This window comes from Saccopteryx leptura, chromosome 5 (genome assembly GCF_036850995.1).
Source record: "Saccopteryx leptura isolate mSacLep1 chromosome 5, mSacLep1_pri_phased_curated, whole genome shotgun sequence".
Taxonomy (NCBI): domain Eukaryota; kingdom Metazoa; phylum Chordata; class Mammalia; order Chiroptera; family Emballonuridae; genus Saccopteryx; species Saccopteryx leptura.
Window position 1 is genome coordinate 17,038,508 of NC_089507.1, and position 14,517 is coordinate 17,053,024.

General features: G+C 42.9%; 1 protein-coding gene across 2 annotated transcripts in view; it reads left to right on the forward strand.

Moving 5' to 3' along the window:
• The window catches only part of ZCCHC4 (zinc finger CCHC-type containing 4), a 42,271-nt gene extending 36,917 nt beyond the window's left edge, over positions 1-5,354 (forward strand). Inside the window, exons 12-13 of one of the 2 annotated variants that reach the window (XM_066385723.1) lie at positions 381-525; positions 4,675-5,354. In XM_066385723.1, coding sequence (XP_066241820.1) covers positions 381-525; positions 4,675-4,810 — 281 coding nt within the window. In that variant the 3' untranslated portion in view covers positions 4,811-5,354. Of the gene's footprint in view, positions 1-380; positions 526-1,106; positions 1,354-4,674 lie in introns of those variants that run through there. The other variant, XM_066385725.1, reaches the window with a different exon arrangement.
• The last annotated feature ends 9,163 nt before the right edge of the window (positions 5,355-14,517 follow it).

Below are 14,517 nucleotides of genomic sequence, written 5' to 3' on the forward strand. Positions count from 1 at the left end.
TTTTAATTTTTACAGTTACCAAAATGTACGTTCTCTGTTTGATAGAGAAGTGTGACTAACCTGTTTCAGTGTGGGTTTGGTTTGGCGTACTTTCACAGGGCTGTGTGTCACTCAGCCAGCCTCCGGGGTGCCAGTGGCTCTAAGATCAGGACTCATTAGAGAAGGGCTAAACTTGTCGCCATGTCTCAGGAAGAATTTACCTGGTTTACAAAGGATTCCAACCTCTTAACGTTGGGCCCTTGAGCCAAATCATAACCAGCTCTGCCAACCCATCACAGTAATTGAAGTCAACACTATTCATGCTTCCCTGCCATAAAGGTTAATCACATGAAAAATTATACTGAGTGAGCCTCTTCTAAAACTTAATTTTTACTTCACAGCCTGGACCCACTGTGGCATTTGCAATCACTGTGCGCTTCCAGATCATTCTTGCGAGGCCCCTAAAGACGGCTGCTTCATCTGTGGTGAATTAGGTCATAAACGCAGTACTTGTCCTAACATCTCTACATTGGAGAAAGTTCACAAGTTAGTTGAATTCTTTTATTTACTAGAAAAAATGTTTTCTTTGTGTGATTTCTACGGAGCAATCCTTAGAGGATTCAGAAGTGCTGAATTAATTGTTGTCACTGTTATGTATTGATGGGGGAGGGAGGATATGAGGATGACCCCAAGAGCTGAGGGTTTTATAGGTCAGATATGAAAATAGCCGAAATACAAGGTAGAAAGTGACCGATTCCATATGAAATTGTAATTTGTGGGGTGAGAGTGCAGGCTGTATTGAAGGAGGCGGTGTTTGAGTCAGGGCAGACTGGATGTGGACACCCGAGTGAGCCGGTAAGGCTGGAGAACGCATCTCAGATGGGAGGAAACCTGAGATTCCACGGTGCGCATACTGGCAAGATGACGTTATCTTTTCATAAATTATATCAGACTTCAAGAAAAATACACAGCTCACAAAAAGTAGGGGATATTCCATCGCTTCATATTCATTTTGAAATATCCCCTAATTTTTGTGAGCTGTATATTTAGACATATTTACATTTAAAATACTTAAAGTTTTGATTTTTACATTTCTTTCTATCATAATTTCTCTTCCTCACCAATAGCTGGCACTGGCTGTAGCCCGGAGCAGAGTTATCCCCAGGACAGCAGCGTATTTAGAAAATCCATTGCTGCGGCAGTGGGGCTAACTGAAACGTTAACACTTCTTTTTCAACTAAAAAGGATGATGGGTACTAAGTCCTTTTGTTTTATTGATGTGAAAACCAGATGCTCAGGTTCTCATTACACAAAAACTGAGGTTAGGATCAAATTTTGAGCTATCGTATGACTTGTGATTTAAAAAGAATCTATTAGTAATAGCAGTCTCCAATTCTTTCATACTTATTTATGATATTAGAATTCTTTCCATTTATTTATTTATGTCAGTGGAAATGACACTGCTCATAAAAATTAGGGGATATTTTATTGCTTCATATTCATTTTGAAATATCCCCTAATTTTTGTGAGCAATATATTATGTATTATGTTTCATTAAGTTCCAGCCATTTGAATTTTGCCCACTTTTTTTTTTCCTTTTGTGACAGAGAGAGAGATAGAGAGACAGACAGACAGGAAGGGAGAGAGACGAGAAGCATCAATTTTTTATTGCGGCTCCTTAGTTGTTCATTGATTGCTTTCTCATATGTGCCTTGACTGGGGGCTACAGTAGAGCAAGTGACCCCTTGCTCAAGCCAGCGACCTTGGGCCCAAACCAGCAACATTTGGGCTCAAGCCAGCAACGATTGGGTCACATCTATGATCCCACACTCAAGCCAGCAGCCCTGCGCTCAAGCCGGTGACCTCGGGATGTGCGCCCCAGGTCCTCGGCGAACCTGGGTCCTCTGGGTCCCAGTCCAGCACTATCCACTGCGCCACCACCTGGTCAGGAAAATTTTGCCTACTATTTAAACAACATTTCCCATTCATTTTTTATCAAATTGACTTTAAATAATTATTTCTGGCCCTGGCCAGTTACAGTAGTTCAGTCAGAGCATTGTCCTGCGACAGCAACGTTGTGGGTTCAATTCCCGGTCGGGGCACAGATGGGAAACAACCAATGAATGCAACAACTACATGGAACAACCAATGAATGCCCCCCCCCCCCCCGTCTCTCCCTGTTCTTCTCCCCCCTTCCTATCTCTGTTTTTCTAAAACTCAATCAATAAATAAAATAAAATAAAAATTTCAATTAAGTAATCCAGAATAGAAGTGGGATTTTTGAAATTAACTTAAGAGGCATATTGAAGAATCTTACAAAATATTTTTCCTTAGAAACCTTCCAGAATGGAATACAACCTGATAAACCATTTGTCTGGGATTTTTTTCACTAGTTACAGTGGAATTCTGGTTGCAAACAGGAGTGAGTAACAAGCTCAGCCTCTTATTCTGGGGCCTATGATGCATGGAGACTGAACTTGTATTTTGATACTACATTGCAGGCTCTTCACTGGTTCTTAAATAGCCCTGGCTAGTCTATTTGATAACAATGCATTGTTTTCATTGATGGGAACCTTCTAGTATCTTTTAGTACTAGATTTTATCAAGTTTAATTCAAAGAGCAAATCCCTTAGGATGTGGTACTTACTTCTCTTAGAGAAAACTGCTAAACTCCTCCTGTTCACAGTTATCTTAAGCTATTGCTTTCAAAAAAATTTTTATAATGAAATTGAAAATGAAAACCTTTTTTTTTACAATGAAAAAATAATTTTAGTAACCTTTTTAGCATATATATCACAAAGGATCTTTTCATCTTATGTATTTTGTAGCTGTCTCATATTAATTGGCTTTCCCTTAGTCTTCATTTTCCTTTGGTGGTGAATTGGAATGACGCTGGCTCCCTCTTGTGGTTAAAGCTCATTTTATCAGTTATATAAATAACTAATTTAGAGGACAAATACTAGGTCAATTTAATTTTAAAGCAAAATAATATAATTAATTGATTTATACTCAATCACTTCATCACTGCTGAAAAAGTGTCTCTGGAGAGTTTTATTTATTCATATTACAAGGGACTGTTTTCTTTCTGTTTTTGTTTACTGTATCCTCTAGTGAAATCTGGTTCATGTTTAGTTCTTATAAGTGAATAAGCCAAAGAAAACTTGTTTAAATTTTGTATACAGGCATGCATAGCTTTATTGACTTTCCCATTAAGAGGTTATACTTCATTAAATTTGCAAAATCATCACTTATCAGGACATTATCCTACTTTTAAAAAACTGGCTGTAGGGAAAGGACACTTAGATAACATGCACAAAACAGTCAAAAGGTGATTGTTTTGTAAACTGGTAGGATACCCCAGTCCTTAGTGCAGAATATAAACATGGAAAAACTTAAATTTGGTGAGCAAAATTTGGACTTACAGTCCTATGGAGCTATTAATAATAGCTAATATATATTTATTTAGTGACTACTATATGCTTAGCATTTTACACACCTAAATAATTTATAGTAGAGTATATGGTATCAAGGTAATTAAGACACAGGTTCTAGAATCAAGCTCATTCTGCTACTTCCTCACTGGATGATTTCATAGCCTCAATTTCTTCCCCTAAAAAAAGCTGGGAAGGGAAGAGAGGGGTGACATAGGCCTTGCCTCAGTGTCCCAGCTCTTTGCACTCAAAGATCATGCCCATTCATTCTGTGTCCCCAGCACTGAGCATATATGCTGAGTGGATAAAAGCTGAGGCCTGAGTCTGGTTCACTGGGAGATGTTAAGGGAGCTTCTTTCCAGGGCTCGGAACTGGGAAGATCGAGAATGAGCTTTGCCCTGGGGCTGGCTGTGCTTTAGGAGAATGAATCTAACGACTGACATTGCAGTATAGCCATGGGAGGGTTCCAGGTTGGCCAGGGCCGGCAGCCCCAGCTCCGATGGGATAAATGGCATGATTCTGACAGCTTGGAGGAAGTGAATGAATAGACTAGCAATCCTTCTCAGCTACAGCACATCTGTAAGTTAGTTCAGAGACTACCAGAAACAAAGGATCTGTTTTTTTCTTGTGTGGTTTAGTGTTTTTAGAGGACAAATTCCAACTTGTTCATTTTGAAGCTAGTCTTCAAGAAGAGCCTGCAAAATGTGGACATCCTGTATAAGGCACTTGTCAGGACTTGTAGATCTACTGACGCAGGGGGAATTAGCCGTAGGACTTGTAAGGGCAGCCTCTCTAAGTGCTGTCAGTGTTTTCTATTGTGCCATGTCATTTTCCACCTCTGCTAACTGCCGGAATATAGCTCTCTTTCTGATAAATGTAATTCAGGGTTTGGAGATTGTAGTGCTGAGTTGAGCAGTGCAAATGTAAAAAATAAATAAAGTAAAAAAAAAAAAAAAGAAAGAAAAAAACTCCCAACTCATTGTCTTGACTATTTACCTCTGTTGTGTGTTTGTCCTGAATAGATTGCTCTAAATCTATAGTAAAGATCTTTCAAAGAAATTTCTTTTCTCAAATATTTTGCTTGGTCAGGCCTCTGACTCTCTCCTTGTTATTATGGTTTAGGATTCTGAGGATTTATGCTTATCATACAATAAATTCTTTCCCTACTGTTTTCTTATTCAGCTAGCTAGTTAATTAAACTTCAACCTAATTACATTATTCACTGTGCTTATTCTACAAAATAATTTAGCACCCTGTTTTTCAGAGCTGTCAGAAAGCAGAAGCAAAGAAAAAGTAATAAGATGAAAATGGAGACCACTAAAGGACAATCCATGAATCATACATCTGTTACAAGGAAGAAGAAAAGGAGAGAAAGAGCCCATCAATATCTTTGCTCTTAAATGTCCAGTGACTGGAGAATAAGAAAGATTTATAGTCCAACCTTTGATGCCATTTTCTGAAAGTGCCATGCTGGACTTAAATTCTGTCACTTCCAAAGGTGTGCACCTTTCTGGGCTAGATAATAGGCAGCTGGTATTTGCTGGTTTATAGACCCCTCTGGAGACCTGGTGAGTTGTTCCATCCTTAGCTGGTTTACCAGCTCTGTGTCTCTGTGTCTTTTTCTCTCTCTAAACCCCTTTAAATCATATTATTTTAGCCTCTTTTATCTGATAAGTGGGTGTACAGCGTTCTTTTGCAGAGGCAGAAGAAAATGAAAACCTGAGGTTTTGTTTACATAGGATATGTTAACTAAGATAAATGTTTTAAATTAAATATGAAAATATTGTACAATGGCTTAAATACCCTTGTAAGGAGAAGTACACTATACAATTATTTTTAGACAGAATCTGAAAATGATAGAGAGAATTTGACAGAGGCAGTCTAATGATATGAAGATTATAATTATGGTTATATTATTATTAATTATTTCTTTTTCAAGTACTTTTTGCAGTTGTCCTTTGATGGTATAGAATCTCCCAAATGATTGTGGAATGAATGAGGTATATAGAATTAGGACTTGCTCCATCATCTCGTCTTTTAACCTGAGCAGTAAGTTTCCTTCTTTATAAACGTGGTACAGAAAGCAGAACAGTTTGTTGGTTAAATCTCCTTTTCCTGTTGGGACCAGCACTTCCTGGTGGTATGACCTTGGCCAGGTTATTCACTCTTTATTTATTTATTTATAAATTTATTTATTTTTTCCTTTGAGATAGCTATTATTAATATCCACTTTTTACAGCTGAGGACATTGATTCTTGAGTATATAAAGTCATATTTTCATATTTTGGAGAATTGGTAAAAGTGGCTGACTTTAGACTTCAACATAAGAATCTGCCTCAGAGATTTTCCTGTTTACAGTCACAATGATGTAAAGAAATTAAGTGACAATGGGACTGGTCCTTAGCAGAAAAAAAAAGAGACACAGTTACTAGATCCTGGATAAAAATTAGAGACAACCTTTCTATAAATGTCCTTCGTGCTATCCCAGCTCTCTGTAGAAGTTTGTGCGTGACCTCGAGATGCAGGTGTTACGGGGCCCGCGGCTGGAATCCAGACAACCTGGGTGAGGAAAGAGACGGTGTGGAGGGCCGCTGAGGACCACATCTGTCTTATCAGCACTCATCAGTATATCCCGACTGCAGACACAGTGCTGGCAGTCAGTAGTTGATTCCACTGATTAGGAATAATAATTCATAATAACCTTTCTGAAATCCAAACACCTGTTTTAGAGTGAGACTGGAGACATCCTTACGTGGGCTTAGCTAGGGTCCTGTGAGTAAAGGTAGAACTGTACTCCATCTAGCATTTAAATTCTCTCCAGTATTTAGTTAGGATGGTTTGATGCCTGATGTGGGATACTCAAGCAGAACCCTGGTCAACGTAGTGGTGGCTTGGATATCAGGTGACACCAAACGATAAGCTAAGCTCCTGGACTTAATGAGCATCAGGAATCTTCTTTTTCCCCCTTTTCTGAATGGGTTGCTATGGCGATAATATTAGTACCATGAGTTAAGAACCTTATAGAATCATTGTGACGGTTTCCCTCTCTGATTCAGGCATGGATATGGATATTGCCTGACTTTTGTGGTATCCACGATACCATGGTAAGATCTATTGTTATCTCCCCCAACAGTCAGAAACCTGAGGGACTGCGACAACTGCAGAATTGGTCCTGATGGACAATGGTTCTAATCATCACCATGTTTCCTTTGTTTTAAGATACTGTCAATTGTAAAAAATGCATTATTTTTTTAAAGATTTTATTTATTTATTTATAGAGGACAGGAAGGAAGAGAGATGAGAAGCATCAATTCATAGTTGCATCACTAGTTGTTCATTGATTGCTTCTCATATGTACGTGCCTTGACTAGGGGGCTCCAGCTCAGCCAGTGACCTCTTGCTCAAGCCAGCGACCTTGGGCTTAAGCCAGTGACCTTGGGCTTTAAGCCAGCAACCATGGGATCATGTCTATAATCCCACATTCAAGCCAGCAACCCTGCACCCAAGCTGGTGAGCCCGCGCTCAAGCCAGTGACCCCAGGGTTTCAAACCTGGGTCCTCAGTGTCCCAGGTCCACGTTCTGTCCACTTTGCCACCACCTGGTCAGGCTAAAGATTTTATTTATTGATTTTATAGAGAGAAAGGGGTGGGGGCTGAGACATATCAACTCATAGTTGCTTCACTTTAGTTGTTCATTGATTGCTTGTCTGATGTGCCTTGACTGGACAAGCCCAGGGTTTCGAACTAGCAACTTCAGCGTTCCAGGTCGACGCTTTATCCACTGCGCCACCACAGGCCAGACAAAAAATGCACTATTAATATAAGCATAGCTTTTCAGGGTGAAGCACTCCATAACTCATTAATTGTACATATTAAATTTTAGATGTATCTTATTTCAGAAATATTGAAATGTGAAGAAGAGTATATCTTAGAATTGAGGAAATAGGTTATTACTTATAATCAGGAATTATGTACTTTAAAACTTTGTTACTTTCTTAGAAACTTAAAAATAGGGAAACTTGATTCTGTTCTTATGTTCAATTAATACTAATTTGAAGGACTTCATGTCTTTCTTTTCTAAGAGGATGTAAAAATGTCTAAGGGGAGTGAAGTGTGATGGGAGGTGAGGTCCTTTATTCTCATTAGAAATCTGCAAATCTGAGCAGTAAGATACAGACTCAAAACAACAAGAAAAGAAAATCCCTGAAATTTGACAGATAAAACTTTCTATGCTTTTTAGGACATTTTTCTTAAATAATTACAGCTAAATTTCATTGTACTTCTTGCTTATAAAACTTAATGAAATACAGAGTAGGCCATGAATGATTAATTTGTTATTTTCCTACATTTGGACTACTATTAGATTAATTTATTTCTCCAGTATGCCTGTCTTTTCATTCGTCTTCTGTTTGGAATATTTCCCTCCATACGGTCATCTGCAGAGTGTCCGTAAGTCATGGTGCACTTCTGACCGGTCACAGGAAAGCAACAAAAGACGATAGAAATGTGAAATCTGCACCAAATAAAAGGAAAACCCTCCCAGTTTCTGTAGGATGATGTGGCAGCTTGTGAGCATGCGCAGATGATGACGTAACACCGAGTATACAGCAGAGCAGCCCACGGCCATGCCAGTCAAGATGTGGACAGTACAGAGGAAAGTTCAGTGTGTTCTGTGGCTCACTAAATTCGAATCCATGACCAAAGTGCAACGTGAATATCGGCGCGTTTATAATGAAGCGCCACCACATAGGAATAACATTACTGGGTGGGATAAGCAGTTGAAGGAAACCGGCAGTTTGGTGGAGAAACCCCGTTCTGGTAGGCCATCAGTCAGTGACGAGTCTGTAGAGGCTATATGGGATAGCTACCTAAGGAGCCCTAAAAAATCTGTGCGTGAGCCCACATCGAACTGCACTGAATAGGTATGAAACTGGGAGAGTTTTCCTTTTATTTGGTGCAGATTTCACATTTCTATCGTCTTTTGTTGCTTTCCTGTGACTGGTCAAAAGTGCACCATGACTTTATGGACACACTGTATGTAATAAAGTCTTACAGAGCCACCAGGCCCAGGCCCAAGTCCATTTCTCTTGTGGGAGGTTTTGCATGAGTCCCTGATACCAAGCACTACCTTCCTCTCTGAACCCCTTGGCATTCTGCACTGCATCTGAGGCACATTTCATGTATTATTCTTACATGGTTATATTTACAGGCTCTATTTCCCCAAAAGATGTTAGTTTGTAAATGTCAGTGATCATTTTATACACTTTTATGTCTCATGCATTGTAGGTGCTCAATAAAAACTTGATGAAAGCATAGAATTTTCTAGAGGTTTTCAGATGATGGTAGCTGTAATAGTTTGGTTGGGCTGCCATAACAAAATATAACAGGCTGCTGGTGGCTTCAACAGCAATAATTTCTCTTACAGTTCTGGATCCAGGAAGTCCAAGAGCAAGGTGCTGACGGGGCTCTTCTGAGGCCTCTGCCCTTGGCTTGCAGATGGTCATCCCCTCCCTGTGTTCTTGCAGGCGGCCGCCCCCTCCCTGCGTTCTTGCAGGCACCCCCCCCCCGTGTTCTTGCAGGGCCCCCTCCCTGTGTTCTTGCAGGGGCCCCCCCTCCCTGTGTTCTTGCAGGCACCCCCCCCCGTGTTCTTGCAGGGGGCTCCCCTCCCTGTGTTCTTGCAGGCCCCCTCCCTGTGTTCTTGCAGGCACCCCCCCCCGTGTTCTTGCAGGGGGCTCCCCTCCCTGTGTTCTTGCAGGGGGCTCCCCCTCCCTGTGTTCTTGCAGGCACCTCCCTCCCCCCATGTTCCTGCAGGGGGCTCCCCTCCCTGTGTTCTTACAGGGGGCTCCCCTTCCCCCCGTGTTCATGCAGGGGGCTCCCCCTCCCTGTGTTCTTGCAGGCACCCCCCCTCTCCCCCCCATGTTCTTGCAGGGGGCTCCCCTCCCTGTGTTCTTGCAGGCACCCCCCTCCCCCTGTATTCTTGCAGGGGGCTTCCCCGCCCCCCGTGTTCTTGCAGGCATTCCCCCCCCCCGTGTTCTTGCAGGCGGCCGCCCCTTCTCTGTGTTCTTGCAGGCACCCCCCCCCCCGTGTTCTTGCAGGGGGCCCCCCCCCCGTGTTCTTGCAGGCGGCCGCCCCCTCTGTGTTCTTGCAGGCACCCCCCTCCCCCCCCCCGTGTTCTTGCAGGGCCCCCCCTCTCTGTGTTCTTGCAGGCGGCCGCCCCCTCCCTGTGTTCTTGCAGGCACCCCCCTCCCCCCCCCCCGTGTTCTTGCAGGGCCCCCCCTCTCTGTGTTCTTGCAGGCGGCCGCCCCCTCCCTGTGTTCTTGCAGGCACCCCCCTCCCCCCCGTGTTCTTGCAGGCACCCCCCTCCCTGTGTTCTTGCAGGCGGCCGCCCCCTCCTGTGTTCTTGCAGGGCCTTTTCTGTGTGTGTATCCCTGGTGCACCCAAATTGCCTTCTTATAAGGAGACCAGCCAGATTGGGTTAGGGCCCACCCTCATGACCCCATTTTACCCTAATCTCCTTTTTAAAGGCCCTGTCTCCAAATCCAGTCCCATTCTGAGGTACTGAGGGTTAGGGCTTTAACATGGATTTTGGGAGACACAATTCTGTCCATAACAGTAGACATGCCTAACACATGGAGAGAACTTGCTCTTTTCTCATTCTTATAAGGGCTGGAAAAACACACCCGAACAATATTAGGAAGAACTTAGAGTCACTATATTCCAGGAGGGCCACCCTAACTGATACCGAGGGTTTAAATGTCGGATGTGCTGTGTGAGCGAGATGGGCAGCCTTACCTGGAAGTCTTCAAACGTAACATAATTCAGCTTTCAAGGGTATTTTAAGGAAAACACTTAAGTTGATGCCTGGCCCCTTCAAAGTGAACTATAAAATCCTAAAAATCTGAGAGAAGTTTAATCTTTATTTTTTTTAAATTTTATTTATTCATTTTAGAGAGGAGAGACAGAAAGGAGAGAGAGACAGAGAGAGAGAAGGGGGGAGGAGCTGGAAGCATCAACTCCCATATGTGCCTTGACCAGGCAAGCCCAGGGTTTTGAACCGGCGACCTCAGCATTTCCAGGTCGACGCTTTATCCACTGCGCCACCACAGGTCAGGCCGAGAAGTTTAATCTTTAAATATAAAATTATGTAGCCTTCTAAAAGGTCCTGGTGTGATGCCACCCCTGCACAATGTCCTTGTGGGTATTTCTAGAACAGTACACCTCTGCTGGGGAAATAAAAATGTCTTATTGTTTTGTGTCTTTCCACTTAAACTTCTTTTAAGGTGATTCGCTCATGCCCTGTATTAGAAGGACTTTTTGTACTTGTTTCTCTTGTACAGGTTAGCTCCTGATAGCAGGGCCCTGTGGACCTCACTGGTGTCCCTGGCTCCTAGAGCTGGGCCTTGCACACAGCCATGTCAGCGACAACTGACAGCAGCATGTGTGATGCTTTATTCCTCCCCACAACCTTGGGAAGCGTGTGGCCAGGCCGACACATTTCTGCACCCTTCAAGCAGTAGCTGCTCAGAAATACATATTGAGTGAGTAGAAATGTCATTTAATACACCGCTTTATGCCTTAGAACCCTAACTGTGCTACATGAAGCTAATAGCTTAGAGCGGCATAAGGTAAGGAAAGCTTGCACACAAAGGCAAAGGAAAATCCAATTTCAATTATTTGATACAATTTTAATTGGAACATTAGGACATGGGTTAAATTACTTGAGGGTCAGCTAAGAAGGTCACTGCAATCAATAAAGTGAAGATAAGATCTCTACTATTTGATTTCAGGCGATTTAGTATAAATGTTAACTCAGCAAGACAGAGGGGAAAGCACCAACAGTGAGCAGACAGAGCTCTGAGAGGTGAGTTTCATTCATTAGCGGGACAGGATTCTCAGTGTGTAGATGCGTCATACCGCTGCAGACAGCAAGCCTAACATCCGGGTGTCTCTAAGAAACAAAGCCTGAGTAGATAGGCCGGTCTCTTCATGTGCAAATATGGAGGTGAGTGAGGAGTGGGAGAAAACTAGAAGAGTCAGCCCAAACGTTCTCCATGCTTAGAGGACAAAGCAAACAAAGGTTCCTGCCTGTTAACTTTACGATACATGGGCCAGGTAAATCAGAGAAAATGAAAAGCAACTAACCCTACCACCCAGAAATAATCACATTCACAGCTTCTGTGTATGTTCTTCCCAACGACAGATTCTTGTTTCAATAGCTATGCAGACACTCTAAAATTTCTCCCACAGAAATGGAATTGTAGATAAATACTGTTCTGTAAAACTCTTTAAATAAACATGTGTGAACATCAATTTATATCTACAATAGTTTTCAGTGTTCTTTAGTATGGATGTACTATTAAAAAAAATCAGTCTCTTATGGTTGGGCATCTTAAGTTGTCCATATTGTTTCACTGTTGTTAACGACCTATGATGAACATACTATACTTATAATCAAATCTTATTTCCTTATGATAAATCCCTATATATATATATACACTAGTTCTGTGGCTCTTATTAGAACTTCTTCGTCCAGGTGGGAGTCATATGAATTGGTTTCTGAGTTTCTTTCCCAGAAGAGCGACTGAAATCGTTGTGAGAGGCAAACCATGAACTGATAAAATTTACACTCCCTGTGCCAGGATGGAACATCTCTCAAATGCATTCACGCTTACAACTACTCTTGGAGTAGTTACGATGTCACGTTGAACATTGTTGGCTGTTCGGCAGCAACATTCCCACCTTCTCCACTGTGTCCTGTCCTGGGATTTTGGGGAGGGATGACTGACAGCCTCTCCAGCTCCTGGGGAGGGCCTTTCACTGAGCATAATCCCCTCCCCCTTACCTGTGATTGATTTCTGCTGGGCTCAGGAGAGGGGTTGGGCTAATCACGAGGCTCAGGACTTGAACCTTGTGATTGCTGAAGAGGTGTCTGGATGAAGAAGCATGTAGCTCCAGTCGCTATAAGCAGTCTTCCAGTGACCATGTGGGGAGCCAGCCTTATGGTGACACAGCCTGAGCTGGGTCCCTGCTGACGGGAACTTGCTGGGTCTACCTGCCCTGAAGTTGGCCGTTTTGCTGGCCTTGCTATTTTCATGAGCCAGTACATTCTCATTATTACTTGGCCAACTTTGAGTCATTTTTTTTTTTAAATTGCCTAATGACTGAAGCCATAGTAGGGCAGAGAAAGTGTAACACCAACATGCATTTCTCTTCCCAGCACATTTAGTCAATTTGCTTATTTTACAACTTCCAAACAGACCTCTCAGAATAACTAGGCCTTTCACATGGTCTAGATTAGTCACAGCTCACACAACTCCATCTTCTATTCCTATGCACAGTGACTCCGACATTTTTGCTCCGGCCCTGACCTTTCTTTTCCCCTTCAAACCTGCCTTGCAGCTGCCCACTGGCCATCAGAAATTTTCACACTATACCTCCACCTGAACGTAGTCCTCACTGAACTTTTGCTGGTTTACTTTCCCTCCCCTCAGACCCCCACCTCCAACCCCTCAACAGCCAGTCCTCTATTCCCTGAATCTGCACCCAAATATCCCAGCCTCAGTCCTGACTGTTCCCTCGCTTCCATTCCCCCAATATAATCAATAACCAGTTCTTGTTCTACTTGAGAAATGTCTCTGGAATCTCTCCTCTGTGCCCGATTTGTCTTCCTGCCACCTTTGCACGCTTTGTAATGAATGCACCTTGACCCTTGCCGCAGGAATTAAAGTCCTGAGAGCCTAAGAATGAGTGTGATGCTGTCAACAATACATCCCCCTCCTGCAACAAATCTGTTAGTAGCTGCCTGACCCTTCAAAATTCAGCCCCATACCATGATTACACCAGGAAAGACGCCATCAGCAGGAGCTAGCCTGAGGGGTGTAGTGATCAAAGAAAGAGCCTACTTACCCAAAAGTTATTTCAGAAAAGCTAGTTCTTGCACTCCCCCCTCCCCAAGCACAATGAGGAGGATATAGGGAGCATGGAAATCTTTAAAGTGTTTTCTCTTACGCCTCCCTCCCCTCCCCACTCTCCATACTTCCGCATTTCCTGCCGTTGCTGCCTTAGAGAGGCACTGATGCCTGAGCCAGGGGCTTTCCGCTTGATTCTGGGCCCCAGGAGTACAAACCAACCTAACAAGGCCGTGTTTTCATTAGAGAATCGGGAAGGCAAGGGAATGCAGTGGGTCAAGTCAACATCTCCTTTATGGGGCAGAGGAAAAAGGAAAGGCTGGAGACCCTCTGGCTCTTGTCCTCTGGCTACTTTGGGTCATTTCTAGTAACGATCCCTGCCCCCACTTCCACCAAGACAGGAAGCACTACTATGGCCACATTTATTTGCTGTTTCCTGGCCACGTCTGGAACTCCACACCCATACTGTTTCCTGGGAAATGCATTCACATCTGTGAAGGCTTCATGATGCACAAGCAGTTCCTCTTCTATGTCTTGTAGCACTGTTTACCTGTCTAGTACTCGTTCTTTTCGTGTGTTTTATGAGGGTTCATATTCAGGGTAAGTTTCAGGAAAATGGGCATTCAGTTTCGTAAGAAAGTTAAGAGGATCGATATTGGCTCCTCCATCCAGATAATCCATTATTGCCACCCCAGAATAGTAACACCTGAAATTGCCTTTCACGAATAGCAAAGGCAAGTCAATTATTACCTTAGTGATGGGGAACATCTCAATTGTTTGGCAAAGAACAAAGCCCATCTCTGAGAGGGGCAGGGTGAGTGAGCATCAAGAGTTAAGAACAAACAGTGTCTGGCACAAAATAGTTTTGTCGCTGAATGAATTAGTCGACCTCTCCCACCCCCTTCCTACAAGGCTATCCCAGAGAGAGGGCAGGAAGGTGGGGCTGGCTGAAGGTTGGGAGGTCTACTGCCTCCCTCCCTTGAATAGGAAGTGAAAGGCAGATGGCTTTCTACCAGATTTTAAGTTCAAGAATCACAAGATAATACTGTCACATTCTCTTAACCCAGTCATAAGTTGTGGGGGCCTTTGGACCTTTAAATGTGCCCTGTATAAAGAAGCATCAGAAGGGTTCTGATTTTTTAATTGAATTTATTGGCGTGACACTGGTTAACGCAATCATACAGGTTTCAGATGCACAAT